This window comes from Eulemur rufifrons, chromosome 14 (genome assembly GCF_041146395.1).
Source record: "Eulemur rufifrons isolate Redbay chromosome 14, OSU_ERuf_1, whole genome shotgun sequence".
Taxonomy (NCBI): Eukaryota; Metazoa; Chordata; class Mammalia; order Primates; family Lemuridae; genus Eulemur; species Eulemur rufifrons.
The window spans coordinates 16,947,225-16,974,152 of record NC_090996.1 but is presented as its reverse complement, the minus strand read 5'-3'; the positions used below and the strand labels follow the sequence as shown (position 1 = coordinate 16,974,152).

The 26,928-nt window shown below is 54.0% G+C and overlaps 2 protein-coding genes across 12 annotated transcripts in view; both read left to right on the top strand.

Moving 5' to 3' along the window:
• The window catches only part of SUN1 (Sad1 and UNC84 domain containing 1), a 55,644-nt gene extending 47,916 nt beyond the window's left edge, over window positions 1–7,728 (top strand). For all 6 annotated transcript variants that reach the window (XM_069486678.1, XM_069486677.1, XM_069486676.1 and 3 more), the window contains 4 exons: window positions 423–538; window positions 3,463–3,630; window positions 5,581–5,673; window positions 6,050–7,728. In XM_069486678.1, the coding sequence (XP_069342779.1) occupies window positions 423–538; window positions 3,463–3,630; window positions 5,581–5,673; window positions 6,050–6,163 (491 nt within the window). In that variant the 3' untranslated portion in view covers window positions 6,164–7,728. The remainder of the gene's footprint in view (window positions 1–422; window positions 539–3,462; window positions 3,631–5,580; window positions 5,674–6,049) is intronic.
• A 686-nt stretch (window positions 7,729–8,414) lies between these two features.
• GET4 (guided entry of tail-anchored proteins factor 4) lies at window positions 8,415–25,364 on the top strand. 6 transcript variants are annotated; one of them, XM_069486661.1, is made up of 9 exons: window positions 8,415–8,672; window positions 15,317–15,395; window positions 15,787–15,868; window positions 16,552–16,701; window positions 21,523–21,661; window positions 22,846–22,986; window positions 23,387–23,462; window positions 23,574–23,646; window positions 24,980–25,364. In XM_069486661.1, exons 1-9 carry the CDS (start codon window positions 8,497–8,499, stop codon window positions 25,066–25,068), a joined length of 1,005 nt encoding a protein of 334 aa, XP_069342762.1. In that variant the 5' UTR covers window positions 8,415–8,496; the 3' UTR covers window positions 25,069–25,364. The 6 variants fall into 6 exon arrangements, with proteins under 6 accessions (XP_069342762.1, XP_069342763.1, XP_069342766.1 ...); XM_069486662.1 differs by lacking the exon at window positions 8,415–8,672 and adding an exon at window positions 9,145–9,459 and having other exon boundaries at window positions 23,357–23,462; XM_069486665.1 differs by lacking the exon at window positions 8,415–8,672 and adding an exon at window positions 11,539–12,038 and having other exon boundaries at window positions 23,357–23,462.
• The last annotated feature ends 1,564 nt before the right edge of the window (window positions 25,365–26,928 follow it).

Here is a 26,928-nt window from a genome sequence, read left to right as displayed (position 1 = left end):
TTTAACTGGTAATTACCGTGATGTTTTGTCACTTGGGCTTATTACTAAATCTGCCCTCTAAGAGCTCACTTGCCAGGTAACACCTGTGCTTGGTTGGATTCTTCAGTCTTTATTTAGACAAACGAACAAAAATCCATTCAGAGTAGCTGTCCCTATAGTAGTGGGAAAGGAAAGCCATTATTTTAACTTTTCCGTTTCAGTAAGTACAGATTTTGTATCCCAGAGCAATTGCAAACTATTAGCATTGAATTTGGAGAAAGTAAAATTAATTACGAATAGGGCTGATTTTAAAGAAGTTTATTTGTACAAGTAAAAAACTTTAGAGTTTTAAAGATACTTTGATTAAATCCTTCAGATAAGGCTGATACTGCTTCCAAAATGCTGGAATTAAACACTAAAACCATCCTAAACTTTGCTTTAAGGTGGCAGCATCTTGAGTACTCGCTGCTCTGAAACGTACGAAACCAAAACAGCACTAATAAGTCTGTTTGGAATCCCGCTGTGGTACTTCTCCCAGTCCCCGCGCGTGGTCATCCAGGTGAGTGGGCGCCTGTCCCAGGGCTGCACTTGGTCCAGCTCGGGCTCCCGCCTCTGCCACCTGGTGGTGGAAGCCCCCAGGCACAGGCAAGGTGCTGGCCGTGCCCGGTTTACTGATGTATTTTCTTAACTTTTTATCAAGGTGTAATAAACATACAGAAAGTGTCCAGATCGTAAGTATACAGCTCAGTGAAATTTCATCAAATGAACACGTGTGAAACTAGTGCCAGGACAGGAAACTGCATCCCCAGCACCACGAGGCCCCCTCACATCTCCACTGGCCTCCAGGTTAGGGTTAGGGTTACCAGGCATGTGTCCTGCCTTGGTCTGAGCTTCAGGCAGATGGGACCGTGGTGTCACACTCACTCTGGCGGGTTTCTCTCCTGTTCGTCCGTGCTCTGTGTAGGTGTTTATTCACGCTCACAGCTGGGTGGTCTTGTGAGATTGTGAGTTGCCAGGTCTCGGTTTTCTGAAGGGTGGGAGTGGGTGGAGTGAGCATCAGTCGGCGTCCAGCAGGGGGCCCTCCTCTGGTGCTGGTGTTGACCGCTCCCCTTACGCACCGCTGCTTCCTCGTGCCTTTATGTTTTACTCTTGGTTATACAAACTTAAAGGACTGAAGGATGAAGAATTTAAATGGTCAGATACATTTATTTCGCCTTAGTACTAAAATACTTCCTAACAATCCTGGCATTTTTTGAAGAAAATTAAAATTTCTTTTATGCGAACATCCACCTGTTAGCTATTTTTCAGTTAAAAAACAAGTCCAGGCCAGGCATGGTGGCTCATGCCTGTAATCCCAGCACTTTGGGAAGCTGAGGTGGGAGGATCGCTTGAGGCCAGGAGTTCAAGACCAGCCTGGGCAACATAGGGAGACCCTGTCTCTACAAAACATAAAACAAAAAATTAGCCGGGCATAGTAGCACCTGTAGTCCCAGCTACTAGGGAGGCTGAGGCAGGAGGATCCCTTGAGCCCAGGAGTTGGAGGTTGCAGTGAGATGTGATGGTGCCACTGCACTCCTGCCTGGGCAACAGAGCAAGACCCTGCCTCAAAATAAATAAATAAACCACAAGTCCAGTCTTAAAGAATTCATGAAGTAAGTTGTGCATTAAGTATCAGTGAACCTAAAATTTAGGATCCTCTGGTACTGTCATGGTAATTGTCTTGTCTCCAGTGATTGCCCTTGCTGAAGTGTCTGCCACATGTAACTGTCTGGCTCCCTGTGGTCTCTAGTGAAGGCGCAGCGTGTGCTCGGCAGCCTCTGTGGACTTGCTCTTCCCTGCAGGCGGTGGGAGACGCTGGCTGCGACACTACAGTGCAGCTTGAGGCTCCCTTTCCTCCGTGCTAGTTTGCAAGAACACCGAATAGGCTGCCACCTGGCAAGGCAGACAGGGCACCTCAACGGTGCTGCCTTCTGCTGCTGGCCATAACAAGAGTCCTCAAAGGCCTTGGTGTTTCTGACACACCCCAGATGCCACACTGGTGCACAGCACTGTCACTGTCATTCTGCTGGGAGTGGTGATGGCGTAGTGAGTCTGTGGGTGTCTTAGATGCGTGTGAGGGAGAGAGTGGGACAGTTCCCTGTCGGAAGAATCGCAGGCAAACTGGAGTGGCGAACATTTATGTAAGGAATTGTTAGCTGTAACGGGATTGGAGTAACAAGCGATTGGTTACTGGGAAGTAAAGAAAATTCTCAAAGAACGTAGGAATGGCAGGAATGAGGACCAGCTCCCACCCCAGGACTGAGGTAGAGCACCCGGGAAGCATCCCCGCCCTGCCCAGGGCCAAGGTCCAGAGAGGGCCTGGCCACAGCTCACTGGACGGCAGAGGGAAGGTGCTGTGCTGCCTCGCTGGCGGAACCTGCCAGAACCCACTGGAGGCATTCTGCTGCAGGCTCCAGGAGGGGTGTCCCGGGCACGCCCTGCACTGACAGCTCAGTCTTTGGGCTGGCAAAGGGAAGGCAGTGACAGGGCCCAGCTCCATTTTCCCACAGCAGGCTAAAAGGATGGGTTTGGATTTGGGCTGACGGGCAGTAAATAGATAACTGGCACAAAGGAGAAAACAGAATGTGTACGGGCACACTGGTTCCCTTTTCTCTACAGACACAAACGTGCATGTGTCACTTTACTTCACAAGGGTGGGCTGCTCTGCCTGAGCCTCCTCCCCTGGCCACAGCTGCTGCCCCGGTCCACAGCCTATTCCGCTAGTCCCCATTCGTGGGCTTATGGGTCCTCTTCTGTCACAAGGACTCGGGCCACAATATCCTTATGCCTCCATCATTTTGTACTTTTGTCTGTGTATCTTAGGGTAGAAGTGGGTCACCAGGTGAAGGGTAAACGTAGGAGTGGGGTCGCCAGGTGGGGGGTAAACGTAGGAGTGGGGTCGCCAGGTCGGAGGGCAAGCGTACCTGCAGCGGTGCTGGGCATTGCCAGGCTGTGCTTCCCGGGCTGGTGCATTTTGCACGTCAACCAGCAACGAAAACGTGTGTTTCCCTACAGCATCCACAACCCATTCTGTCAAACTTTTAGATCGTCGTCAGTCTAATAGGTGAGAAATGGTAGTTCCCTGTTATCTTAATTTGTTATTTTCTTATTATTGTATAAGGTGCAGAGCATCTTTCCCTATGTTTGGGGACCATTTAAATTTACTTGTTTTTCTCTGGAAGGTACGTTTCTATCTTGCCCGTTTTTCTTTGTGGGTCTGGTTATCTTAACTTTTATGAAACTCAGGTGTTGGGGATGTGACCTTTGAGATCTTAGTCACAAACGCCTTTCCCCAGTTTGTCTCCTGATTTTGCTTATGATGATTTTTACCATGCAAAAATGCTTTCATGTTGACTTCTTTGTCAGTCTTTTCTCTTGTTGCTTGTCTCCGAAGTGGTTAAGAGCTTGTTCAGACTCTTGCTCTGGCATTTTGCCTTTCCCTAGCCCGACATGTACCCAGGAAACTGCTGGGCGTTTAAAGGCTCCCAGGGCTACCTGGTGGTGAGGCTCTCGATGGTGATCCACCCGACCGCCGTCACCCTGGAGCACATACCAAAGACGCTGTCACCCACGGGCAACATCACCAGCGCCCCCAAGGACTTCGCAGTCTACGTGAGTGCATTTGGCCAGCTCCTCCCGTCCCTTCCTGGGAATTCCCAAAGATGAACGTCCTCACAGCCCCTGACACGAGTGTGTTTCCGAGGGCAGCTGTCTCTCGCCCCCTGCCCTCTCACACTCACTGTTTCCAGGGAGGGTAACTTATAAATAGTGCATTGATTGATGTCCCATTTGTGTATACTGCTAAACAGATCAACTAAATGTGCCTGGCTTTAGAATTTTATTCACTTCTGTCTAGTCACCTATAGAGGATGTTTTGACAACTGTGTGAGGTTGAAGCAACTGAATGACAAATGATGAATTTTGCTTTCTTATTTTTAGAATTTATAGAAAAAAATTAAGAACACCCATAATCCCAGCACCTAGGGAAAGCCGCCATTAATATACTGTGGCACTTTTTGGTCTCTTTATTTTCCCCTTTAAAAAAATACAACTGACCAGCTTGGGCAATTAGTGAGACCCTGGCTCTCTTAAAAAAAAAAAAAAAAAAAAAAAACAGCCAGGTGTGGTGGTTGTACACCTGGAGTCCCAACTACTCAGGAGGCTGGGGCAGGAGAATGGCTTGAGCCCAGGAGTTGCAGGCTGCAGTGAGCTGTGATGATACCACTGAATGCTAGCCTGGGCAACAGAGCGAGACCCTGTCTCAAAAAGGGGAAAAAAAAAAAAAAAATACAGTCGCGACAATACTGTTATAAAACTTTGTTTCCTACCTTTAAAAAACAGTTTTATCATAAGCATTTTTGTACAGCAATTAAACTCTTTATAGACATCTTTAAATAGCACAAAATCCCATTGTACAGTTGAACTCCTTATTTATCTGACCAACTCTCCTGTTGAGTATTTCGATTTTCCACTTTTCAGTACTAGTGTGGCATCTTCGCATCTTCGGTTATTTTTGCAGACTAGATACTCAGAAGTGGTGTCACGGTGTCAGAGGGCATCAAGGCATCACGCCGTGCTGTGCGTGACTAGCATTTCCACGGCAGCACTGAGATGTGTGCTGACCTCAGTTCCCCTCCTAAGAATGGAGCCCTCTTTTTTTTAATCTGTGCTAACTTGATAGGTGAAAAATGGTATCTTATCTTAATCTGTATCTCTCTGTATTTCACATGCATGTTTTCCTTTTTGTAGCTTCTGGTCTTGTTTTTATTGATTTATCTTTCTGGATCTTAGTTTCCTTACGAATATTAGAGCTTTTAAATGCGTAAATATTAAGCATGTGTCATTGTGTTACAGCTATACTTCCCATAGTCACTCTTAATTTTGTATTTACTCACTTCTTATAATTTTTTCCATGGCATTTCTTATACCTAGAAAGTCCTTTCCTATTACGAAACAGACATTCAAATAATCCCCTATATTTTCTACTCGTTCTTATCTTTTATTGTGACAAAATATGTACAAAATTTGCCATTTTAACCATTTTCAGTACACAGTTCAGTGGCATTATGTACAGTCCCACTGTTGTTCAGCCATTGCCCCCATCCATCTCCAGAGCTCGTCCATCTTCCTAGGCTGGATCTCTGTCCCCTTCCCCAGCCTCGCAGCCCACCCCCCTTGCTCTCTCCCTCCAAGTCTGCTTCCCTGGCGCGTGCTGTGTGGTGGCTCTTCTCCCAGGCTGGTCCAGTGCTCCAGGGTTTCCATTAGGGAGTGTTGGGGGCAGCAGTGGGCCATGCGGGGTGGCTCGTGGTCTGTGGAGTCAGACACCGTTCCTTCTCTGCTGCTCGCTAGCCTCTCCTCTTTCAGCCTGGGTTTTCCTGCTCTGTGTAATGGGAGGAGTCACACTTACCTGGGGGTTTGTAACAGAATGCCCGCCCTTCCAGGGAAGGCCTTATCCCTGTGCTACGGAGAGGTGATCTTCCCTCACTCATACTGAAGGGAAACAGTCCTAATTAGCTCAGTGTCAGTCTCCTGTTACTTGATGACTGTATGTCTTGGTTCCAGGGATTGGAAAATGAGTATCAAGAGGAAGGGTGGCTTCTGGGACAGTTCACGTATGATCATGAAGGGGAATCTCTGCAAACGTTCCACGTGCTGGTAAGGACCATGGGTGTCCTGCTTCATGGTGGTCCCGGAGTTCCCTGGGCTTATTGTGACAGCAGGACCCTACTAGTGTTGAAAGTATAAAGACCAGCCTTTGAAAAAGTTAATCTTAGCTTTCTAGCTTTGTTTTTCTTTAATGAGCTTTTTAATGAGCTACACTTAGATGTGTTTATTGAAACTGAAATTAAATAATGAGTTCCTAGGGTTTTGCCCGAGCTTCATGTCCTGTGATAGATTACTTATAAAGTTTTCATATTGAAAAATTTAGTTTTCAACTTTGCTGCTTCCTATCAAACATCATAGTTGAGAAAGTGATTGGGTTTGGGGTTATTAATATGACATACTTGTGTTTTTTTTCCCTCAATTTCAGAAAAGACCTGATAGAGCTTTCCAAGTTGTGGAACTTCGGATTTCCTCTAACTGGGGCCATCCTGAGTACACCTGTCTCTATCGGTTCCGAGTTCACGGGGAGCCTGTCAAGTAAAGACACTACTTACTATTTTTGTATATTTTTGTATATACCGGACAGCCTGAAACACTGGAATCCTTCATGGGTGAGGGCGTATATAATAACAGGACAGTGTCACCCCTTAAATAAATGTTACTGACTACCAGCAGGAGGATGTGAAAATTTAGGTGACAAATGCTCTGACGCCCAACTTACTGTGTCCACTGAAACTGCATGTTGAGCGTGTTGTGTCCACAAAGATTGTCAGCAGCAGGGGAAATTCACTGGGATGTGTGGTTCTCATATGTACATTGTTTCTGAACATAAGGCTCTTTGTATTTGTATTAGCAGCAGGAACAAAGCAAGTGTAGTTAGAAGGCTTGACGTGTTCTTGAAGCTTTGATATTTAGCCTTTCACTGGCTCTTCTGAGGGGCAGATCTAGTTCATCTGTTAAATCCAACACACATTTCTTTCAGGGAAAAGCAGTGTCACCAAATTTTCAGAGTTCTAAATTCCTTTCCTTCAAGATGGGATTTTCCTTTATTCAGCAACAGTGGTTATAAGTCTCCGAGTGGGGAAATGACAAAAATGTGCTTTTCTGTTTAGTTTGCTTTTTCATCTGAGAAAGGTTTTCAGTCAGGACTCATCGTGCTAATATCCATGGAGGAACATGGAAGAGTTTCGTTCTTGTAGGTCAAAGTGAGTCTGATTTGAAAGGGGAGGTTTGGACCTAACCGCACCACACCTGGAGCTGTCTCAGCGAGGCTCTTCCCACTGGGGTGCACACAGAAATAGGAACCAGGAAGTCTTGGGTATTTTAGGTTTTGTTTTGAATTTTGCTGAAAAGGGAACACTACAATGCTCTGAGTCTTTCAGAGGCTGCATTGTTATTCTGCTGATGGTTATCCAAGGCATTGTCCAGGGTGGCACATTTGTGAAACCATCACATTTCAGGATCATGGTTTTTCCTACAGTAGCAGCACTTTTTCCTGGCTTCCAGTCGGAATTTGCCTTTTATTACGACTGTTGGGCACTCTCACTCGATTCTTGTGAGACTCATTCTGGTTATAACTAATATTTAATATTTAGACTATTTTACTGAGCAGACTTTATAAACGAGATATCTGCAAGGAACTTAAAGTGTTACAGATGTTTTACCTTAAGAATAATTTAAGTTTTATTGGGTTAAGACAGTTTTTGGTGTACCATAAATGTTGTATTTTCAGAAAAACATAAAATGATGGTGCTGACTGGTTTTCTGAAGAGTTTTATGTATATTGCACAACAGCCCTCAAATATAAAAAAACTACATATAGTAGCGTTTTTTTTCCCTCTCCTTAGAATTGGAACTATGCAGTTACAGTGGCTAAAACGTGTACAGATGTTTCATATATTACAAGTTATGTGTATAAATGAAAATTTCCTATAAAAACCAAATTTGGGAGTTGGGGTGGAAATATTTTGAATATTAATTTATTTTTAAAGATGCAAGATAGGACTTTGTGCAATGTATTTTTGTAAATGCCTTTTAAAATATTTGTCTTTGGTAGTGCTTCTTTTGCTGCCACCAAATTGATAAGATGCTATTAAGATGTTTAAATAAAGAGTTTTAATTTTTAAAAGTGCATGTGATATTTCCAATGAATAATAAACAGTGTATTTCTTTCTCAGTTTGTTCGTCTCTGCCCACGGGAGTAGTGGGGTGGCTGGACCTTAGTGGGCCTATGCCCTGAGGGTCACAGAATCGGGGGCTGGAGGGGACTGGAGCGCTCGCGGAGGAGCTGAAGAGGTCCGGGGGGCGCAGCGAGGCTGAAGGGGGCTGGGGCGTTGCGGGGCTGGAGGATGGGGGGGGTCCGCCCTCAGCTTCGACTCTCTCCGGAGCCTCCCCGGCTCGCACCTGCCTCCCAGCGGTCAGGTGCCCGCGCGGCCTCCCCTAGGCGTGGCCTCCGCGCGACAATCTCCAGGCGCGCGTGGGCGTCGCAGTCGCTCCAGCGTGTCTTGCTCCCAATCCCATGACGCCCGCCGGGGCCTAAGGGAGGAGTGGCGTCCTCCGCGGCGTCCGAACACGCCTAGGTCCCTTCGACCCCCTGGGAGCCGAGGCGCTCCCCGCTGCCTCAGTCTCCCCTCCGGCCCTTGGCCGCAGCCATTGTGGCGTCGGCGAGCGCCCCGCCCCCGGATTACGTGCCGCCCTCGCAGGCGCTGCGGCCCCGCCCCAGGGTCACGTGCCGGCCGCCCGCGCGCCCGCTCCCAACCGCGCGCGGCTCCTCGCGGCCACCGTAGAGGGCGTCGGGCGCCGCCGGGACGGAAGCCGGGAGGTGCGGCTGACCGCGCCTGCGACAGCGTCAGCCCTGCGCGGAGCGCCGGCCTGATGGCGGCGGCGGCGGCGGCGGCGGCGGCGGCGGCGGCGATGGCCGAACAGGAGGGCGCCCGGAATGGCGCCCGCAACCGCGGCGGCGTCCAGCGCGTGGAGGGCAAGCTGCGCGCCAGCGTCGAGAAGGGCGACTACTACGAGGCGCACCAGATGTACCGGACCCTCTTCTTCAGGTACCGCGGCGCCGCCGCCCGCCTCGGCCCCGCCGGCCGCCCGGCCCCCGCCGCCTGCCATTGGCCGCGCCTCCTCGCCCCGCGCCCCCATTGGCCCGCGCCGCTGCCTGTCGTGGGGGCCAAGTTGGAGCGAGGGGCCGCGGGGCGGAGGGTTCCGGCCTGTCCGGTCCGGCCTCGGCTTCCCCCTCCGGCGTCGGCCTCTCCCTACCCCCCCCCCCCCCCCGGCTCCGCTCCGCTCTCTCTCCCGGCCCTGCCCCGCCTCCCCTGCCCGCACCTACCCGGAGCTCGGGTGGCTCCAGAGCCCCACGCGAAGTCGCGGGCGTCCTCCCGCGGAGGGTCCGGTCATGAGCTTACACCCTGTCTCTTATGCCGCCCCCGCGCCCTCCGCGTTCTGTTTTGTGCTAAATCGGCCGTTTTCGCGGCGCTGCTGTTCGTGCGGTGCCCGCCCGCCCGGTCTTTAGAAAGAGACCGGTAACCTCGCAGGGGCTGCGCTGCACGCGCCCCGGGCTGGACGCACGAGCCCTACTCGCCCGGCCGCTCGCAGGCCGTGAAGCGCCGCGGGTTGCGCCGACCGTCCGTCACGCAGCTGCTGCTCCAGGTTTTGGTTCTGCGTGTGACATTCCTGTGCATCGCGCACGTCGCTGGTTCGGGGTGGTTCAGGCCAGAAAACAGTTGGGCGGCGGAGTGACCAGACCTTGGACGTGGTTTGGAGATAACTCCAGAGAATTTCATCTGTTCTGTGGAGAACCTTTTGTTTCTAAACTGCCACGGTACAGCGAATGTTTTGGTATAATATTTAAGGGCAAGAACCAGTTTATTTTGTTTTTAATAGGCTTTTTTAGAGCAGTTGTAGGTTCACAGCACAAATGAGCAGTAGTCCAGCATTTTCCATATACCCTTGCCCGGCCCGCAGCGTGGACACCCCCGGGAGGGGTGCGCCCTGCAGGGTGGACAGACCCGCACTGACGCTCCACTGCGCCGAGCCCGCGGTGCACAGGTGTGCTGCATCCTGTGGGTTGAGTTCCGCTGCCCCAAAATCCTCTGTTAGGCCCAGATTTTAAGTTTTTCTTTAAATAGCAAGTTGTATCATTGTGTTGAGAACTCTAGGGGTGCTTCTGCTCTGGTCGTAGTTTGCTAACTTGCATTTGGATTAAACACTATCCGTGAGCGGGACCAGGGCCCCGGGTCGGCGAGTGACTTGGCTAAGTGGTGAAAATGCACTTACTCTAAGTGAGGTGTGGGATGACCCGTCAGTCCCCGGCGTGTAACAGGTACCATGGCCTTACTTAAAACGCTTATCTGTGCTAGAAAAAGAAAAAAGACGAATGTTCAAGTGAGTAGTTCTCGATCTCAGCTGACTGGACAGGTCTGGGAGGAGGCGGTGCTGTCTTACATGTGGAGGTTTTTCTTGTTATTTGTATAGACCCTCCTGTGCAGCCAGGGCTAGGCACTCTGGTCTGGAGTCCCTGACTACAGGCTTGTGGAGAGGGATTAGTCACTGTTCTGAGTGAGTGTCCTGAAGGGCAGCCTTGGTTCTAGAACTTTCTAGGCATTAACTCCTGACATTCTATAAATACAAACCAGTCTGCATCTAGCTTTATCATTGTGTTGAAAGTGGTTTAGAAAGAGATTTGCTTTTCCCTTTACTTGGAGACTATTTAAGTTTATCTGTGGCAGAAACAAGTCTTTAACGTGTGATGTTTATAGTGGTGAGTTTTAATGTTAGTTGAATTTGTCACTGAACAGTAACAACTTCCCATTGTAGTCTCTGAAACCTGATTGTCCTTCAAGGAGCAGCCAAAGATGTAAGCGGCTCCTGACTGTAGGTAGCAGTGAGCCTTCCAGGTGGGTCGGCCAGCCGTGACTGTGTGACGCGGAACTTTTCTGTCGTTCCAGATATGCCCTGGTGCTTGGCTGTTCTTGAAGTTTTGTATATAAATATTTGCCTGGTGATTACTCAGCAAAAGGGGATCTTCCCAAAAATAAACATGATGTTCCTTGTTTTGAACCAGTTTGCCGCAATAAGGGATTTAATTGTTGATTTAGCTTGTAAGTGACGAGTCCCCAGGTGGAGGGAGTGTTTCGTAGGGAGATGGGTGATGATCTGCATCCCCCACACTCTGTACCAAGTGTGAAGGTGGTAAGGAGCTTGCACTGTGAGGGTTAACCGGGAGGGGCCCAGGGCTGGGCTCACTCCTCTTCGTGGGACCTGGGGCCCAGGACAGACACGTTGAACCTGTCTGAGCCTAGGTTCCCTCGTGGGTCATTACCTCACTGTGCCGCCCAGGAGGTCAACGTAGCAGTAGCGCCTTTGTCCACCCAGGGCAGAATTCCACGCAGACTCCCAGCCCTGCCTTAAAGCACTCCATGGGTGTGCAGCTTGTGGAGAAGTCAAATTCCCCAAATCATGCTAAATTGTTTCATGTCTTTCTATCAACAAATATGTATTTGCATATTTACGTAAAACGTACAATTTGATGAGCTTTGATGTATTAATGTGAATGCACCCATGAAACTATCACCAATCAAGATAATTGAAAGTACCCATCACCCCTAAAAGTTTTCTCCTGTGCCTTGGTAATCAGCCTTCCTCACCCCTGCCCCACGCAACCACTGATCTGCTGTCCCTCATTTAGAATAAATTGCATTTTCTAGAATTGTATGTAAGTGGAATCACAGTATGTGCCCTTTTTTGTCTTTTTAGATTCATTCAGTGTGATTATTTCGAGGTTCATCCATGTGTCTATGGTTGATTTCTGTTGCTGAGTGGTATATTCCATTGTGTGCTTCTACCACAATTTGTTAATTCATTCAGCTGTTGGATAAATTCACCAGGTGCCTCTACTAATTCACTTACGTCCCACAGCAGTTTCAGGTGGAGGAGAGGGAGGAACTGCGCGGCCCAGCAGAGTGGTCTCACAGGGTGTGTGTCCCATAGAAGTTGAGCAGTAGTTCCTGGTCCACCTGGTTGCATTGGAGGCTGAGAGGGTTAAGAGAGTGTTCACCTTTGTCCTGTGGATAGTGCTGGTTAGGGGAGGTCACCTTCTCTCTCCAGACTTCTCTCTGCCAGGACGGGGAGGGAGTCCATTTTCCAGGCCTGTTGGATTATTGGTGCCTCATGAAGTCAGTAAATCTCTGTGGCTGTGTGACAACTTTGCCAGAGTGGCCCCAGTGCCACCCTCTGGCCTTGAGGGGCCTCACTGTTGGCTGCAGTGTTTGCAAATTTGCTTTTAAAAACTTGATGTGGTTGAGAGCCCAGCCCAGGTGGCAGTGATCCGCGGCGTCCACTATCAGAACTGCTGGGCCTGGCGCCTGCCCTCCACTCCCTGCCCAGTGTTCCTGTGGCCCTCCGCCCCACCACGGAAAGTGAGTCTTCCTGCCACGTGATTCTTCCTGAGATTTGTTTGAGTTGATTGTTGTGGCCTGAACCGTATTTTGCCTCTTAAGTCATATAAAGTAATTTTTTTTTTTTTTTTTTTTTTTTTTGAGACAGAGTCTCGCTTTGTTGCCCGGGCTAGAGTGAGTGCCGTGGCGTCAGCCTAGCTAACAGCAACCTCAAACTCCTGGGCTTAAGCGATCCCACCGCCTCAGCCTCCCGAGCAGCTGGGACTACAGGCATGTGCCACCATGCCCGGCTATTTTTTTCTATATATCTATTTTTTAGTTGGCCAGATAATTTCTTTCTATTTTTCGTAGAGACGGGGTCTCGCTCTTGCTCAGGCTGGTCTCGAACTCCTGACTTTGAGCGATCCTCCCGCCTCGGCCTCCCAGAGTGCTAGGATTACAGGCGTGAGCCACCGCGCCCGGCCTTTATAAAGTAATTTTTAAAAAGAAAAACTTACGGTGTGTGTTTTGAACATGCCTGAATCCAGTGCCTAAGATAAACTTTCTCCTAAAGGAGCTGTTGGCAGAGCAGGCAGCTGCCCCTTGTCAGTTCAGGTGTTGTCCTTGCGGCGACCCTTTCTGAAGCAGTGTGGCCTCCGGTCCTCTCCTGAAGGCAGGCACCAGCCGACCCCATGTCCAGGTGTGGGTGTTTTAACGTGACAGTCAGTGTGGGGACTTTACTGTGCAGCGTGTAACTGTCCCTTGTCGTTAGATGCTCTGCTGCATCACAGTGTTTCCTACACACCCTCCAGGCTGGAGCACAGCAGCCTCCGGCTGGTGAGGGTGACAGGCTGGAGATTTGCCCCACGAGCTCTGTCTTTTGATCCACACAGTTTTTATCGCTAGTATTAATACTACTATTTCTGTGTTCTGCTCTTGTGTGTGCGAGAGAGAAAGAAATAAGAGCAACATAAACTAATATTTGCGCAGACACGCTCTATGGATAAAGATGCTGCCATTTTTAGCTGGCAGCACCAACGTGCACCAACTCGGAAAGTCCTTCTTCCGAGGATGACAAAAGTCCTATTTCAGTGTGTAAAGGTGCTTTTGGGGTGTTCATGTGGCATATCCAGCAGCTGCAGCGGTCAGGACTGTGTGGACAGATTGGGGAGGCCACCCGGGCTCTGCTCCAGCCACTCTCGACTCTCCTGTGGCCTCAGGCCTCAGAGGGCACCAGTCCCTGCTTAGTCACCCAGAAACAAAAATTCCCAGGGCCCGATTCTTCAGTGGAAAAAGCAGCATATCGTTTTCGTGTTTGCCTCGGACTGTTTTGCCTTTACCAGGTGTCATTGGTCAGGAAACACGTGGTTTCCACGAGGTGACGGCTGTGCGCATAGGAGCCTCACCATGTCCCTGCCTCTCCCCTCTGGAGCTTGCGCTGCCCTGGGAGCAGGAGGCGCAGGGGCCGTGGTGGTCCAGGCTGGCTGGGGGAGGGGGTGTTGCCGTAACCATCTGCAGGTTCTGTATATCCCAGGAATTTGGTTTATCTGCCTCTCAAGTTTTTTTTCTTTATCTGTTTTTCTAAGAGATTATCTTTTACTGTACCTTAGATAGAAGAGTCTAGAATTCCGTAGTATCACACGTAAGCAGGAACAAATTGGCCGGTCACGTACAATAAGTGCATACAGTTCCGTAGTGTCTGCAGACGGCAGCGTGTGGCTGTGCGCTGTGAGTACTTGTTCTTCGAGACCCTGCTGCCGCGCTGAGCAGGCGCGTGGAAGGGCTGCGAGATTCTGCAGGGTGGCTCCCAGCATCCTGCGGGAGTTAGGCAGCAGCGCTGCGGGACAGGATTTAGGAATGAGGATGGCTGGTCACAGGATAAATGGCCCTGTCGAGTGCGATGGGGGAGTGGGTCCCCACCCAGGTTTGGAGCCTGAGAGAACAAAAGACTGCTGATGGCCTGACAGGTGGCATCTTGCTTGGGGTGTTATCTTTTACCTCTGGGTGGCCACCCACAAAATGCAGCCAGATGGAGTTTCCTGTTGGGGGGCCTGTCTGCCAAGCTAATGGGATTCTCCCAAGGTGTCTGGTTGTGATGCCTTTTTGAAGAAAAGACCTTTCCTATGGTTAATAGAACAGCCAATGCTTGCGTTCCCTGCCGGCCGGCTGAAGTCGTGTTGCCCAGACTTGAGTTGTCTGCGTATTTCTGTATCTTTATTTCACCTGCATTGCTATTTACTTAATATTTTTCTTTAACTTGATTTGTTTTTAAATATGGCTCTGTCCAAGGAAATTTTGGCCCAGAGACACAGAGTTGATTGGCTGGTTATATTTTTTTGCTAATAAGATGACAGTAATCAAGGTGAATGTATAGCCAGTGAAACAAAGTGTTTTGGGAGGTGTGGCCTGTCTTGGCTGTCCCCACACTTTCTCCTCACAGGCAGGGCCCAGCTGCCTCCTGATGTTTGTGCTTTGCACACAGCCCCTCCTCTCCTGCCTGTGGCTCTGAGGTGCTTAGGTACCAGCCGGGCTTCTCACTGCTCTGTGCTCCTGTCCCTGTGCGGTTCGAGAGGTCAGCTTTCCCGGCTTCACAGGGGTGAAGGGCGCAGACGGGGCACACGTCCCGGGGCCGGAAGTGCATGGGATTCAGCAGGAGGGAAGAAGGTGAGGTTGCAGTTGTTGTCCCCAGGAGGACCCCATCCTGGGACCCCTGTCTCTGATCCCCGTGTGCCCTGTGGCCCCTCAGTTCTCAGATGTGTGTACGTCTGCTCTGCTCCTCCTTGGAGCACCTGCTACCAAGGCAAGGCCCGCCTTGAAGATGGAAGGCATGCCCTGCTGGGTCCCTGCTGCTGAAACCCGGGGGCTGCTCAGGGAGGGGCTGCTGTCTGTCTCCAGGACTGTTGGAGCACAGGTGGCCCCACCCACAGTGTCTTCAGGTGGGTCTGCTGGTCCTGCCAAGGCTCGAGCTTGAGAGAGCAGGGACCTGTGTGTCCAGAGGTGCTCCACACGGCCCTCTCGGTCAGGAGGAGCTGGGCCTAAAGGCAGAGGAGAGGCCCCTGGGGCGGCCACGCTGAGCGGGACAGCTGGACAGACTCTTCTTTTCCTTCCCACGGAGCTCATGTGCTTCAGGAGTTGCTGTTTCCATTCCTGATAAGAGGTGTGTGTGCACAGGACTGAGGCTCCCTCGCTCCCCTGTGCACCTTCAGCATCTAACCCCCAGACCACGCCCGACGTGGCAAGGGTAGCGATGAGAACTCACACACTCTGGGGAGCGTCTGCAACAGCTGTCCCTCAGCTAACAGCTTTTCTCCCTGTTGCAGGTACATGTCCCAGAGCAGACACGTTGAAGCCCGAGAGCTCATGTACTCAGGGGCGTTGCTGTTCTTCAGTCATGGCCAGGTGAGTGTGTCCTGCTATGGCAAGATTGCCGCCCTGGGCAGAGGGAGCGGGCTGGTGGCCGACGCCGGGCCATCCTTGGCTCCAGCCGCTTTGGCGGCAGGTAGCAGAGGGTGCTGGTGTTCCCGGCCACTGCGGGCCCCTCGTGCTGGGGCAGTGGGTGCTGCACATGTATTGTTTTAGTATAAACGGTCCTGTTTTGTTTGCTCCTAGGCCAGGGGTTCTCAGTTATTCTAAGTGACACGGTGCTGAGAACAGATTTCCTTAGCTTTGGTTTGTTCACAGACTTCTGTCTAAAAAACCAGAGCCACTACCTAGCTTTATATTATCTGTTCTGCACAAATCAGAGCTTTGTTCTCAACTGTGCGATTCTTGTTTCTTAAATGTTTTGTAGCAAAACAGTGCTGCAGACTTGTCCATGCTGGTCCTAGAGTCCCTGGAGAAGGCAGAGGTGGAAGTGACCAACGAGCTGCTGGGTAAGAACCGGCAGTGCTGCTTTGCCGGGCGCGAGGGACCGTGGCTGCTCTCTTCGCTGTTCTTTGACGTGGCGCCTCCGCGTCTCTTGCCTCCATTCCATGTCTGCTGGGGTCTCTCGTGTGCTGGGGTTGATTTTGCTGCAGAGGCAGCTGCTGCCCAGTCCCAGTGAGTCGATCCCGCAGGCAGCCCCACTCAGGCACTCTGGCGCTCACAGGACGCGCTTTCTGCACGGCATTGAGTTGGCGAGTGGGTGCCCTCTGTCCACAGGCCGGGCTCTGATCGGTGAGCCGATGGCAGAGCCCTCCGTGTGGGCTGGCAGGGGAGGAGGGTCCTGTGGGCCCAGAGGCGGCGGCTGTGCGGGAACCCAGCCTGCTGTTTCCGTCCCAGGCTCTGCTCCCACCGCAGCCCACCCTTCCGCCTGGCTGCCCAACTCGGGCTCAGCCATGAGGCTGGAAAGGTGTTTGTCCTTCCTTGTGCTCTGTGGCACACGGTGCTGCCTCTGCAGCAGAGCGGTCAGTTGGGGGTAGCCCTGGACAGCACTGGAGCCCGGAGACACCAACACATCAGTTCTTTTCAAGTTGAATAATTATCATGTTTAATTCATGTTTGTAAGATGTCCAATACAGAGAACTGGGGTGGCCGTGTGTTCCCCCGGATGAGGGTCTGTTTGTGTTATTTTCAGAAAACCTGGCAAAAGTATTCAGTCTGATGGACCCCAATTCCCCGGAGCGAGTGGCCTTTGTGTCCAGAGCCTTGAAGTGGTCCAGTGGGGGGTCCGGAAAGCTGGGCCACCCCCGGCTCCACCAGCTGCTGGCCCTCACCCTGTGGAAAGGTAGGCCCTGGGGCCCAGGAGGCGGGGTGGGTGGTGCTCTGCCCTGGCAGTGACGGGGCCTGGCAACAAATACAGCCTCTCTGCTCCTGGAGCCTGCGGTGGCATCATCTGTTTTGATCCGTTGGAATCGTCCACCACAGCATAGGAGGCAGGCTCTATGCTCTGAAACCTGGGCGGTTATGCTTTGAGGTTCAGCCACCCTTGCTTGAGGACAGCCCCAAGGGGGTGGGGTGGCAGCCAGGGTTGGCCCGGCCCATTTGTCTTCCTGCTCGTACCCGGGGTGCCCCCTACTCTCTCCAGAAGATGTGGACGTCCGTGCCCCAGGGGCCTGGTGCTGATCCAACCCGTGCTTGGCTGGCCGAGCTGTTTTCTCCGCAGAGCTCATCTCATTTTATGATTAAGCGTTTTTGGGGATCATTCAGTCCATGCAGTGGGGGTCCTGGAGGTTTGGCTTAGTGTGGTTTGTTTTGTAGCTCCAGATCTGCTGCTTGGGTACCAGAAAAGGTGCTTAGTAAATCTTGGTTGAGTGACATGTTGTTCGTTAGGGTTTGAAAAGGCTTCCTCCCGAGTGCGGTCCCCAGGAAGTGTACGTGGTACGTGATCTGGCAGCAGGCCTTGCCAGCCCGACTGCCTGCTGGTGCCCCCAGGCGTCCATCTGGGTGGCTTAGGTGAGGGAGGTGGAGAGGTATGGCCGTGTGGGGCACAGGCACCCCCTAGGAGTTCACATCTAGGCCGAAGGTGACTTTCCTCCAGAAATTAGTGCAGATCAGCTTTGTGAACAGGCTCCTCCTAGAAGGAGCTGTATTCTGACAAGTGGTGAAATTGGGTGAATATGTGTGTTCTCTGCAGGTCAGCAAAGCCAAAGTCCATCCTACGCTCCTCTCACCCATCCATCAAATGAACGCTGGGTGCCCAGCAGGCGCCAGCCCTTGTTGGTGCTGCCAGGCACTGCCCACTGGGCGGAGGGGACTGAGAGGCCACGCCCTTTCTCTTCACCTGGGGCAAGTTCACCTGGCTGTGCCCTGCTTTCTGTTGTCACAGAGGCTGTCAGCTCCCCTGGCACCTGTCATGCTTTCCCTGCCTTCACCCCAGAGCCACATGAGTGAGCGTCCGCCAGGTCTAAGTAGGATTCAGAGACCAGAAAGTTGAGGGAAGCTCCTTGGGGGAATCTGGCTGAGTTAATTCCTTGGGGTCCCTTTGGTCCTCAGAAGGGCAGGGACCTCCTCATCCTTCCCGTAGACACCGGTCCTGGCCATGCTGTTGAAAGCAGGTTCTCTGCTGCTTCCGCTTGTCTGTCTGTGCCAGCACCCCTCCCCCATAGCACACAGCCCTCAGGGGGTGAGCACTGCTGAGTCCCGGCAGGTGCCACTCTGCCAGGCGGGAGTGAGGTGGCAGAGGCCCTCAGACACACCCCCCCCCCCCACAGTCCCTGGGCCCAGACTTGACCTGTTACCTCGTCTTGCAGATGAGTCGGGCCCTGTGTCTGCAGGGGGTTCACCTCCATCAAGACGTTGGGCAGCAAGTGCTGCTGTGGCACCCTGTCTCTTCCGTGCCTGTGTGTGGGGCCCTGTGGGGAGGTGGCAGGCGTAAGGCGGTGGGCGTGAGCAGCCTGTGCCACACGTGTGCAGTGTTGCACAAGTGCTTGAGGCGTGTGTGTTCCATGTGACAGTTGTCACCATATATGAGGAGTAAAGTGTCTGTCATGGAGTCCCTCCCACCACAAGGTCGGTTGTGGTGTCCAGAGCACGTTGGGCGCTTTCCTCAACAATGTCCACAGAGACTCTGCTGAACACACTGGTGTTGGTGGCTGCCCCCCCCCCACCCTGGGGTGGGTGCAGCACTTGTCCCTGACTCTGGAAGTGGCCGGCTGGGGGTTCTTGGAGCTCACAGGGACTCCACGGGGGGCAGGGCTGCTGTTCCTGACAGCCACGCCCTGAGCCACCAGCTCTGCTTCTCCCAGGATACAGGTTACACTCTACTCCAGAGTGGTTGGCTTGCTAATGTCTGGTATAGTTCCTTCCATAATGTTTTTTTCCTGTGGAGGCCCTAAAACTAGAAGGTTATTATTTTGGAGGTGTAGGGAGACAAACAGAAGATAGGCAAACAACACGAGTCAGTACTCCCTGTCACTCAGACTGCCCTGAACGCAGCACCAAGGCCCTGGGCACTCAGGGCAGACAAGGGCTCCTCTTGGGTGGGTGAGGGGGCAAGGTAATGCCCAGATCTGGATGGGAAGGGCCGAGCTAGCACGGATGTTGGGGTGGCGGGGGGGGGGGGGGCGTGTGAGCAGATGTGGGGGTGGCCCCAAGGGTGGAGGGAATGTGTGAACAGGTGTAGGGGTGGCCCCAGGGGTGGAGGGAATGTGTGAACAGGTGTAGGGGTGGCCCCAGGGGTGGAGGGAATGTGTGAGCAGATGTGGGGGTGGCCCCAGGGGTGGAGGGGGTGTGTGAGCAGGTGTGGGGGTGGCCCCAAGGGTGGAGGGAATGTGTGAACAGGTGTGGGGGTGGCCCCAGGGGTGGAGGGAGTGTGTGAGCAGATGTGGGGGTGGCCCCAGGGGTGGAGGGAGTGTGTGAGCAGATGTGGGGGTGGCCCCAGGGGTGGAGGGAATGTGTGAGCAGATGTGGGGGTGGCCCCAGGGGTGGAGGGGGTGTGTGAGCAGGTGTGGGGGTGGCCCCAGGGGTGGAGGGGGTGTGTGAGCAGGTGTGGGGGTGGCCCCAGGGGTGGAGGGGGTGTGTGAGCAGGTGTGGGGGTGGCCCCAGGGGTGGAGGGGGTGTGTGAGCAGGTGTGGGGGTGGCCCCAGGGGTGGAGGGGGTGTGTGAGCAGGTGTGGGGGTGGCCCCAGGGGTGGAGGGAATGTGTGAACAGGTGTGGGGGTGGCCCCAGGGGTGGAGGGAGTGTGTGAGCAGATGTGGGGGTGGCCCCAGGGGTGGAGGGGGTGTGTGAGCAGGTGTGGGGGTGGCCCCAGGGGTGGAGGGGGTGTGTGAGCAGGTGTGGGGGTGGCCCCAGGGGTGGAGGGGGTGTGTGAGCAGGTGTGGGGGTGGCCCCAGGGGTGGAGGGAGTGTGTGAGCAGGTGTGGGGGTGGTCCCAGGGGTGGAGGGGGTGTGTGAGCAGGTGTGGGGGTGGCCCCAGGGGTGGAGGGGGTGTGTGAGCAGGTGTAGGGGTGGCTCCAGGGGTGGAGGGGGTGTGTGAGCAGGTGTGGGGGTGGTCCCAGGGGTGGAGGGGGTGTGTGAGCAGGTGTGGGGGTCGCCCCAGGGGTGGAGGGGGTGTGTGAGCAGGTGTGGGGGTGGTCCCAGGGGTGGAGGGGGTGTGTGAACAGGTGTGGGGGTGGCCCCAGGGGTGGAGGGGGTGTGTGAGCAGGTGTGGGGGTGGTCCCAGGGGTGGAGGGGGTGTGTGAGCAGGTGTGGGGGTGGCCCCAGGGGTGGAGGGGGTGGGTGAGCAGGTGTGGGGGTGGCCCCAGGGGTGGAGGGGGTGGGTGAGCAGGTGTAGGGGTGGCCCCAGGGGTGGAGGGGGTGGGTGAGCAGGTGTAGGGGTGGCCCCAGGGGTGGAGGGGGTGGGTGAGCAGGTGTAGGGGTGGCCCCAGGGGTGGAGGGGGTGGGTGAGCAGGTGTAGGGGTGGCCCCAGGGGTGGAGGGGGTGGGTGAGCAGGTGTAGGGGTGGCCCCAGGGGTGGAGGGGGTGGGTGAGCAGGTGTAGGGGTGGCCCCAGGGGTGGAGGGGGTGGGTGAGCAGGTGTGGGGGTGGCCCCAGGGGTGGAGGGGGTGTGTGAGCAGGTGTGGGGGTGGCCCCAGGGGTGGAGGGGGTGTGTGAGCAGGTGTGGGGGTGGCCCCAGGGGTGGAGGGGGTGTGTGAGCAGGTGTGGGGGTGGCCCCAGGGGTGGAGGGGGTGTGTGAGCAGGTGTGGGGGTGGCCCCAGGGGTGGAGGGGGTGTGTGAGCAGGTGTGGGGGTGGCCCCAGGGGTGGAGGGGGTGTGTGAGCAGGTGTGGGGGTGGCCCCAGGGGTGGAGGGGGTGTGTGAGCAGGTGTGGGGGTGGCCCCAGGGGTGGAGGGGGTGTGTGAACAGGTGTGGTGGTGGCCCCAGGGGTGGAGGGGGTGTGTGAGCAGGTGTGGGGGTGGTCCCAGGGGTGGAGGGGGTGTGTGAACAGGTGTGGGGGTGGTCCCAGGGGTGGAGGGGGTGTGTGAACAAGTGTGCGGGTGGCCCCAGGGGTGGAGGGAATGTGTGAACAGGTGTGGGGGTGGCATGGGGTGGAGGGCGTGTGTCAGCGGGTTTGGAATGGCACAGGGTGGAGGTTGTGAGCAGGTGTGAGGTTTGAGGGGGTCACTCATGGCTTTGCCTATTTTAACGTGAAGGAGAATCCTAGGCTTGTCCTTGCTGTTGATCTGAGGTTCAGGGTGCTGTGCTGGCAGAGGCTCAGGTGTTAGCATTTCCCATCATGTTTCTCCATGGGAAATTGCCATTTGAATAGGTCAGAAGTACCAGTGTTAGCGGTTTTTATGGTTCACCCTAATGTGCACGTGGACCTGGGCAGGACCTCGCGGCTTCACTAGCGTAACGCAGTGAGGTCTTCGGTTGGTGACCAGCTCTGCCCCCTCTCGCTGTTTGACATTTGGTGCTTTGAGCGAGAGGTGTTTGGTGAGTGTTCACCGTGAGCTGCCCTGAGTGGGCAGTGGGTCTACCTGTCTCCCCGTCCCCACGTCCTCACGCAGGGCTCCTAGCACAGGCGGGACGGGCAGCACAGTGCAGGCGTGTGGGCCAGGACGTCGGGAAGGGGAATCTCCTCACATCTTTGTGATGTGTTGTCCATGGTGTGTTCTTTCTGTCCCTTCACAGAGCAGAACTATTGCGAATCCCGGTACCACTTCCTGCACTCTGCTGACGGGGAGGGCTGTGCCCACATGCTCGTGGAATACTCCACCTCCAGGGGCTTCCGCAGCGAAGTGGACATGTTCGTGGCCCAGGCCGTCCTACAGTAGGTGCTCACTGTTGACTCTGCCAAGTCCTTGCTTCAGTCGCTGCCTGGGTTTTAGGCTGCCTTGGAGCAGGTCACTGTCCCCTCGAGTTCACTCCGGGTAGGACCCAGAGTGAATAATTTTTAATACATTTAGTAAGTTTTAAGAAGTATCTTGGAATGTGCAGTGCACATGCTTCCACAGGCTAGGTTTGTCTCTGCAGATGTTTCTCTGCATCTAAACTCTCAGTGCAAGCACGGGACCCCCGGCTGCATGTTGCCCCCCACCAGTTCCGTTGGCCCTGTAGAGTCCCTGCTCTAGCTGGGCCTTCCTCGTCCTTTTTCCTTTCCCTCAGTTATCTTGAAACACCAAAACATGCCTTAGAGTTCTGGAGTTGTTAGTGAACATCCGTGCCGCCAGGCCCTCCCCCCAGTTCCCTGCCAAGGTGGGGTGCGTGGGTCCGAGCGACCGGCCGCCTGCACCGCTGAGCACTCTGTGACAGACTCTGCCTTCCCCCTTCCCTGATCAAAACTGCTCACATGTGGTCCTGCCGATTTCCTGCCTCAGGAAGAGCCTCGATTTGGGAGGTGGGCACTGGGGCAGGACACGCCTTGCTCACTGGCACCTGCTGTTCCTCGCAGGCTGCGCAGCTGCAGGGCTCTGCTGCAGAGCTGCGGGTGTGAAAATGGAATCGTGTAAAATCTAACTCCCTGGCTTCATGACGCGTGGTGCACGTGTTTTCTCTGGAGCCCTGAACCCTTTCTCTGTACCCTCTGGCACTGCCTGGGTAGTGTCCGTTGCTGAGCAGAAGCCCGGGGTCTGTCCAGCACTAGCTGGTGTCAGGCCTGCGGGCTGAGCGTTCTTAGGCAGGCAGGTGTCTGGCAGGTCCACGCAGGTGGGGGCAAGTGGAGGTTTTAGTTCAGTGAGTGTCAGGGACGCAAGATCGGCTCTGGCGCCACCATTCGTAGCTCTCTCGCCCTTTGATGAGCCTGTCACCTGCCCGGTACTCTCACTACTCTTCCTCCGTGAATTGTAAAGCTCTGCAGCACTGTGCTGCCCTGAGGACGTCCGTGTGCAGCACAGGCCCTCTGAGCCCCGGGCGAGGGTCCTCTGTGGGCGCACGCTGGGAGGGACCACGGAGGCTCTCCGTACCTGCAGCAGCTTCCTTCGCTGTTTCCACCCACTAGGATGTTCTCACTTCCAGGTTTCTGTGTTTAAAAAACAAAAGCAGCGCATCAGTGGTCTTCACGACATACACACAGAAGCACCCGTCCATCGAAGATGGGCCTCCGTTCATGGAGCCCCTGCTCAATTTCATCTGGTTTCTGCTGTTGGCCGTGGATGGGTAAATCTTATTTGTTCAGGTGTGCACGTGTGAGTTCGTGTGGTGTGTGTAGGTGTGTGTGCAGATGTGTGTTGATTATAAAGATTTGCATGTATAGGTGTGTGCAGCTGTGTGCATAGGAGTATGTGCAGTGTGTGTAGATCTGTGTGCAGCTGCGTATAGATGTGTGTATGTGTGTGTAGATCTGTGTGCAGCTGTGTGTAGATGTGGGCAGCTGTGTGTTTAAGTGTGTGTAGATCTATGTGCAGCGCAGATAGATCCGTGTGCAGGTGTGTGAGATACGTGTGGTGCGTGTGCGCACTTGAGCATGTGGAGGTCTGTGTGGATACTGGGATGTGTGGTTTTCTCGTTTTGTTTTCCTTTTTGTCAGACGTAGGTCTGACGGCTTTCTTGTGCCCAGCGGCAAGCTGACGGTGTTCACGGTGCTGTGTGAGCAGTATCAGCCATCCCTCCGGAGGGACCCCATGTATAACGAGGTGAGGGCCCAGGGTGTCGGGGCAGGAAACCCTTGAGTCCACGTGCTGTGCTGCAAGGGCAGTTCCAGCACGCTCTGCGCCCTGGTGACCACACTGCCTTGGCTCTTGCAGTACCTGGACCGGATCGGACAGCTTTTCTTCGGGGTGCCACCCAAGCAGTCGTCCTCCTACGGGGGCCTGCTAGGTAAGCAGGCGGCAGAGGCTGCCGAGAGGCTCCACAGCAAGGCCTTCCTCAGGGAGGTTACTCTGAAAGCTGCTTCCTTTTCCTTCTGAGTTTTGCTTTTTCCTGTTTTATCTGTGTGGGGTCCATTTTTAGGGGAGGCGTGGGGTGGAGGCCCCTCCCTCACACCCACTGTCTGTGCCGATGGCCCCTGACTTGGCCAGGAGGGGCTCTCTCATCCTCCCTGAATTCCCGTGTGCAATCGGCCCTTGCGGGATGGCTCTCAGTGCGCACATGTGGCGTTGCCACATTTGTCAGGCTCTGTCTCTCAGTGTCACTGCTGGTCAGGAGTGTCCGGACGGAGAGTAGTCTGTTTTCCCGTCGGACTTCAGAACTGGCTTCTCCCCCGCCAGAGTGCTGTCAGCGTGCTCACTGGGAAGGAGCTAAAGGTTGCAGATAAGGGAGATTCTGTCTCTTTATATCCAAAGGACATTGTTGGGCTGGGTACGGTGGCTCACGCCTGTAATCCTAACACTCTGGGAGGCCAAGGTGGGTGGGTCGTTTTGGCTCAGGAGTTCGAGACCAGCCTGAGCAAGAGCGAGACCCCGTCTCTACTAAAAAAATAGAAAGATGTTAGCTGGACAACTAAAAATATATAGAAAAAATTAGCCGGGCATGGGGGCACATGCCTGTAGTCCCAGCGACTCAGGAGGCTGAGGCAGAAGGATTGCTTGAGCCCAGGAGTTTGAGGTTGCTGTGAGCTGGGCAGATGCCACGGCACTCTAGCCCGGGCAACAGAGCGAGACTCTGTTTCTTTCTCTTTTTTTTTGAGACAGAGAACATTGTTTAATTTTGCATTTGTTCTGTCTAGTTCATGGTTTGGTTTAAGGGGACATTTTGAACTTTTTGAGTGAGTTATTCTTTGGGTAAAAATCAGGTCAGTGGTGACCACACCCACAGGTGACAGCAGTGGGCATTTTTATGTGCAGACTTTGAAGCTTTGACACATCTTACTTATGTATAATTTTAAGAATATAACATTCAAGTGCTTTATGTTATAGCTTTCTCTGGTTAAAAGTGATATTTCTGTGACTTGTTTTGATAACTCCCTAGGCCTGTCCTGTGGCTGAACCCTGGCCCTACTGGTGGATATTTGGGGTTTCGTTCTTCCCTAAAGCCACGCAGCTGACATGTTTGAGCATTTCTCTCTGATCATCAGCTTTGTGTCCTCCAGAGAGTCGCAGGCAGCCCTGGAACATGCCCTGGCGTGGCGGGTGCACTCACGGTTGGGAAGGTGGGGCTGGTCGGGGCGACCAGAGAGCTGCTCTGGCACCTGCCACCTGGTGTCTCCCTCCAGGAAACCTCCTCAGCAGCCTCATGGGCTCCTCAGAGCAGGAGGAGGGCGAGGACAGCCCCGACGACAGCAGTCCCATCGAGCTGGACTGAAGCTGCCCTGGCTACACGGAGACCTCACAGTCGACAGCTCAAGGGATGATTTCAGACGGAGTCCTGGAGTGCGGCTCCTCACACCCGTGGGCTCGGCTCTGAGGCTGGCGGTAGCTGCGTGTGCGGTGTCTGTCTCTATTTATGTGCGGTGGCTGAGGGTGGCGTGGCCTGTGGCTGTGGCCTGCCTGTCACTGTGTGGCTGGGGCCTGAGAACGAGGCCCTGGGCTTCTGCCGGCTGCCTGTTCCCCGGAGATTGATCCACAATAAAGCACAGGCCTTGCTGCCGCCTCACCCTCTCCCAGTGCTTTGTTTCCAGTTCCTGTGGGGAGGGCCGAGGGTGACACGAGGAGGCCTATCCTCAGGGACTGGGCAAGTTGCACTCGGTATGTCCAGCGCAGCCCGTGGGGGCCAGAGGAGACAGTGGCCACTCAGACATGTGAACCCAGCTGCACCTCCTGTGGTCTTCAAACGTGAGCAGTTTTTTTTTTATCTTGTTTTTGTTTGAACACGGGTGGCTCTGTAATCACGGTGTGCTTGTCCCGGTCGCAGACGGCGAGCGTGCTTGCCCTGCCGTCATCCTCATGCTCTTGGGAGGTGGGTGAGCGCTGGCCGGGCAGGTGCCTGCGTGGTACTTGGCTGTGGCCCTGCCCACTGGGGTCTGGTGTGGCCCGAGGTGCCTCGGTATGGACCCCAAAGCCACACCCTGCTGGTCTCTGTGAGCACCAAGTTGCTGCTCTGGAAATGCTGTTTTATAAAAAGGGACACCGCAGGACTGTCCGTCTTTCATAATGCAATATTTATTTGTACCGGGTGGTTGATCCTTGGACCTAACGTTAGGTTTTAACCAAATAACCAGTCCAGGAATTGGCAGACTGTCCTTTATCACTGATGCCATTCCAGACGTTATCAGTATAATTATAAAAGGGGAAACATTTTATTTTTTCACGATTAAAGTGAAAGCTGTAGATTAATATGCAGTGATCATGCATGGGCAGGAGGGAGACATGCAACTTTATTCACTGTAAAAACGAAATTTAAAGGAAGGTTTGTGTCAACTGTGGAGCATAAATAAATCCTTTATACTGGGCTTTGCAGCACTGGTCCTTTCTGAATAGCTCTGGGGCTGGTTTCGGGGCTGCCCTGTGGGTCTTGGGCTGACCCTCAAATGCCGGTATGGGGGCCTCAGGCAGAGCTGGGCTGCACAGTGTGGGGGTGTCCACAGCCTTTAGGGCCCCCGGGGCTCTGAGCAGAGGCCTTGAGAGGCCTCGTGAGGAGGGTGGGCTGTGGCCAGTGTGTCCTGGGTTTGTCCAGACTGCTGCGTGGGGGCAGAGGGACATGCAGGCAGTGTTGGGGGCCGGGGGAGGGCTGGTGCCTGACTCCCCGGCTGTGACGTTAGGTATGTGCGTTTAATTGGGTTGAAATCTGAAAAAAATCAACCCAGCTATGGGTGTCCCAGCTTCAAAGAGCTGGCCCTCAAGTTGCAGAGGGGTGGACTGCGCTTTTGCACAGAGCCCCCCCACCCTGCTGTAGTCACCAAGGGAGGGGCCCAGGGGGTGCTCAGAGGGCAGCACTGCGCCCATGTTTTACCATAGCTTTTGTTTAGAAACCGTGAGTTTGATCCAACCCGATTGGTCTATTCAGGAACAGTTTGAGCAGTGTGGTGGACAGGCGGTTTTGCTCAGGATTAACGCTAGATGAACACAGAAAAAGCCAACCGGTCAGAGCCCTGCAGGACGCTTGCAACCACGCACCCTTGTGCTGCGCCGCCCACCCAGGTAACCCTCCTCCCTCAGTGACACCTGCTTCCACACACCGGCCTCGGGAGTTGCCACGGTGCAGTGCCGTTTTGTGCACCGGAAT

Coding starts and splice junctions, on each gene's coding strand:
- GET4 (XM_069486661.1), top strand. CDS start 8,497: ATGGCGGCGGCGGCGGCGGCGGCGGCGGCGGCGGCGGCGATGGCCGAA. Junction 15,869..16,551: donor AGTGACCAACGAGCTGCTGG/GTAAGAACCGGC, acceptor TGTTATTTTCAG/AAAACCTGGCAAAAGTATTC. Junction 23,463..23,573: donor GGGACCCCATGTATAACGAG/GTGAGGGCCCAG, acceptor TGGCTCTTGCAG/TACCTGGACCGGATCGGACA.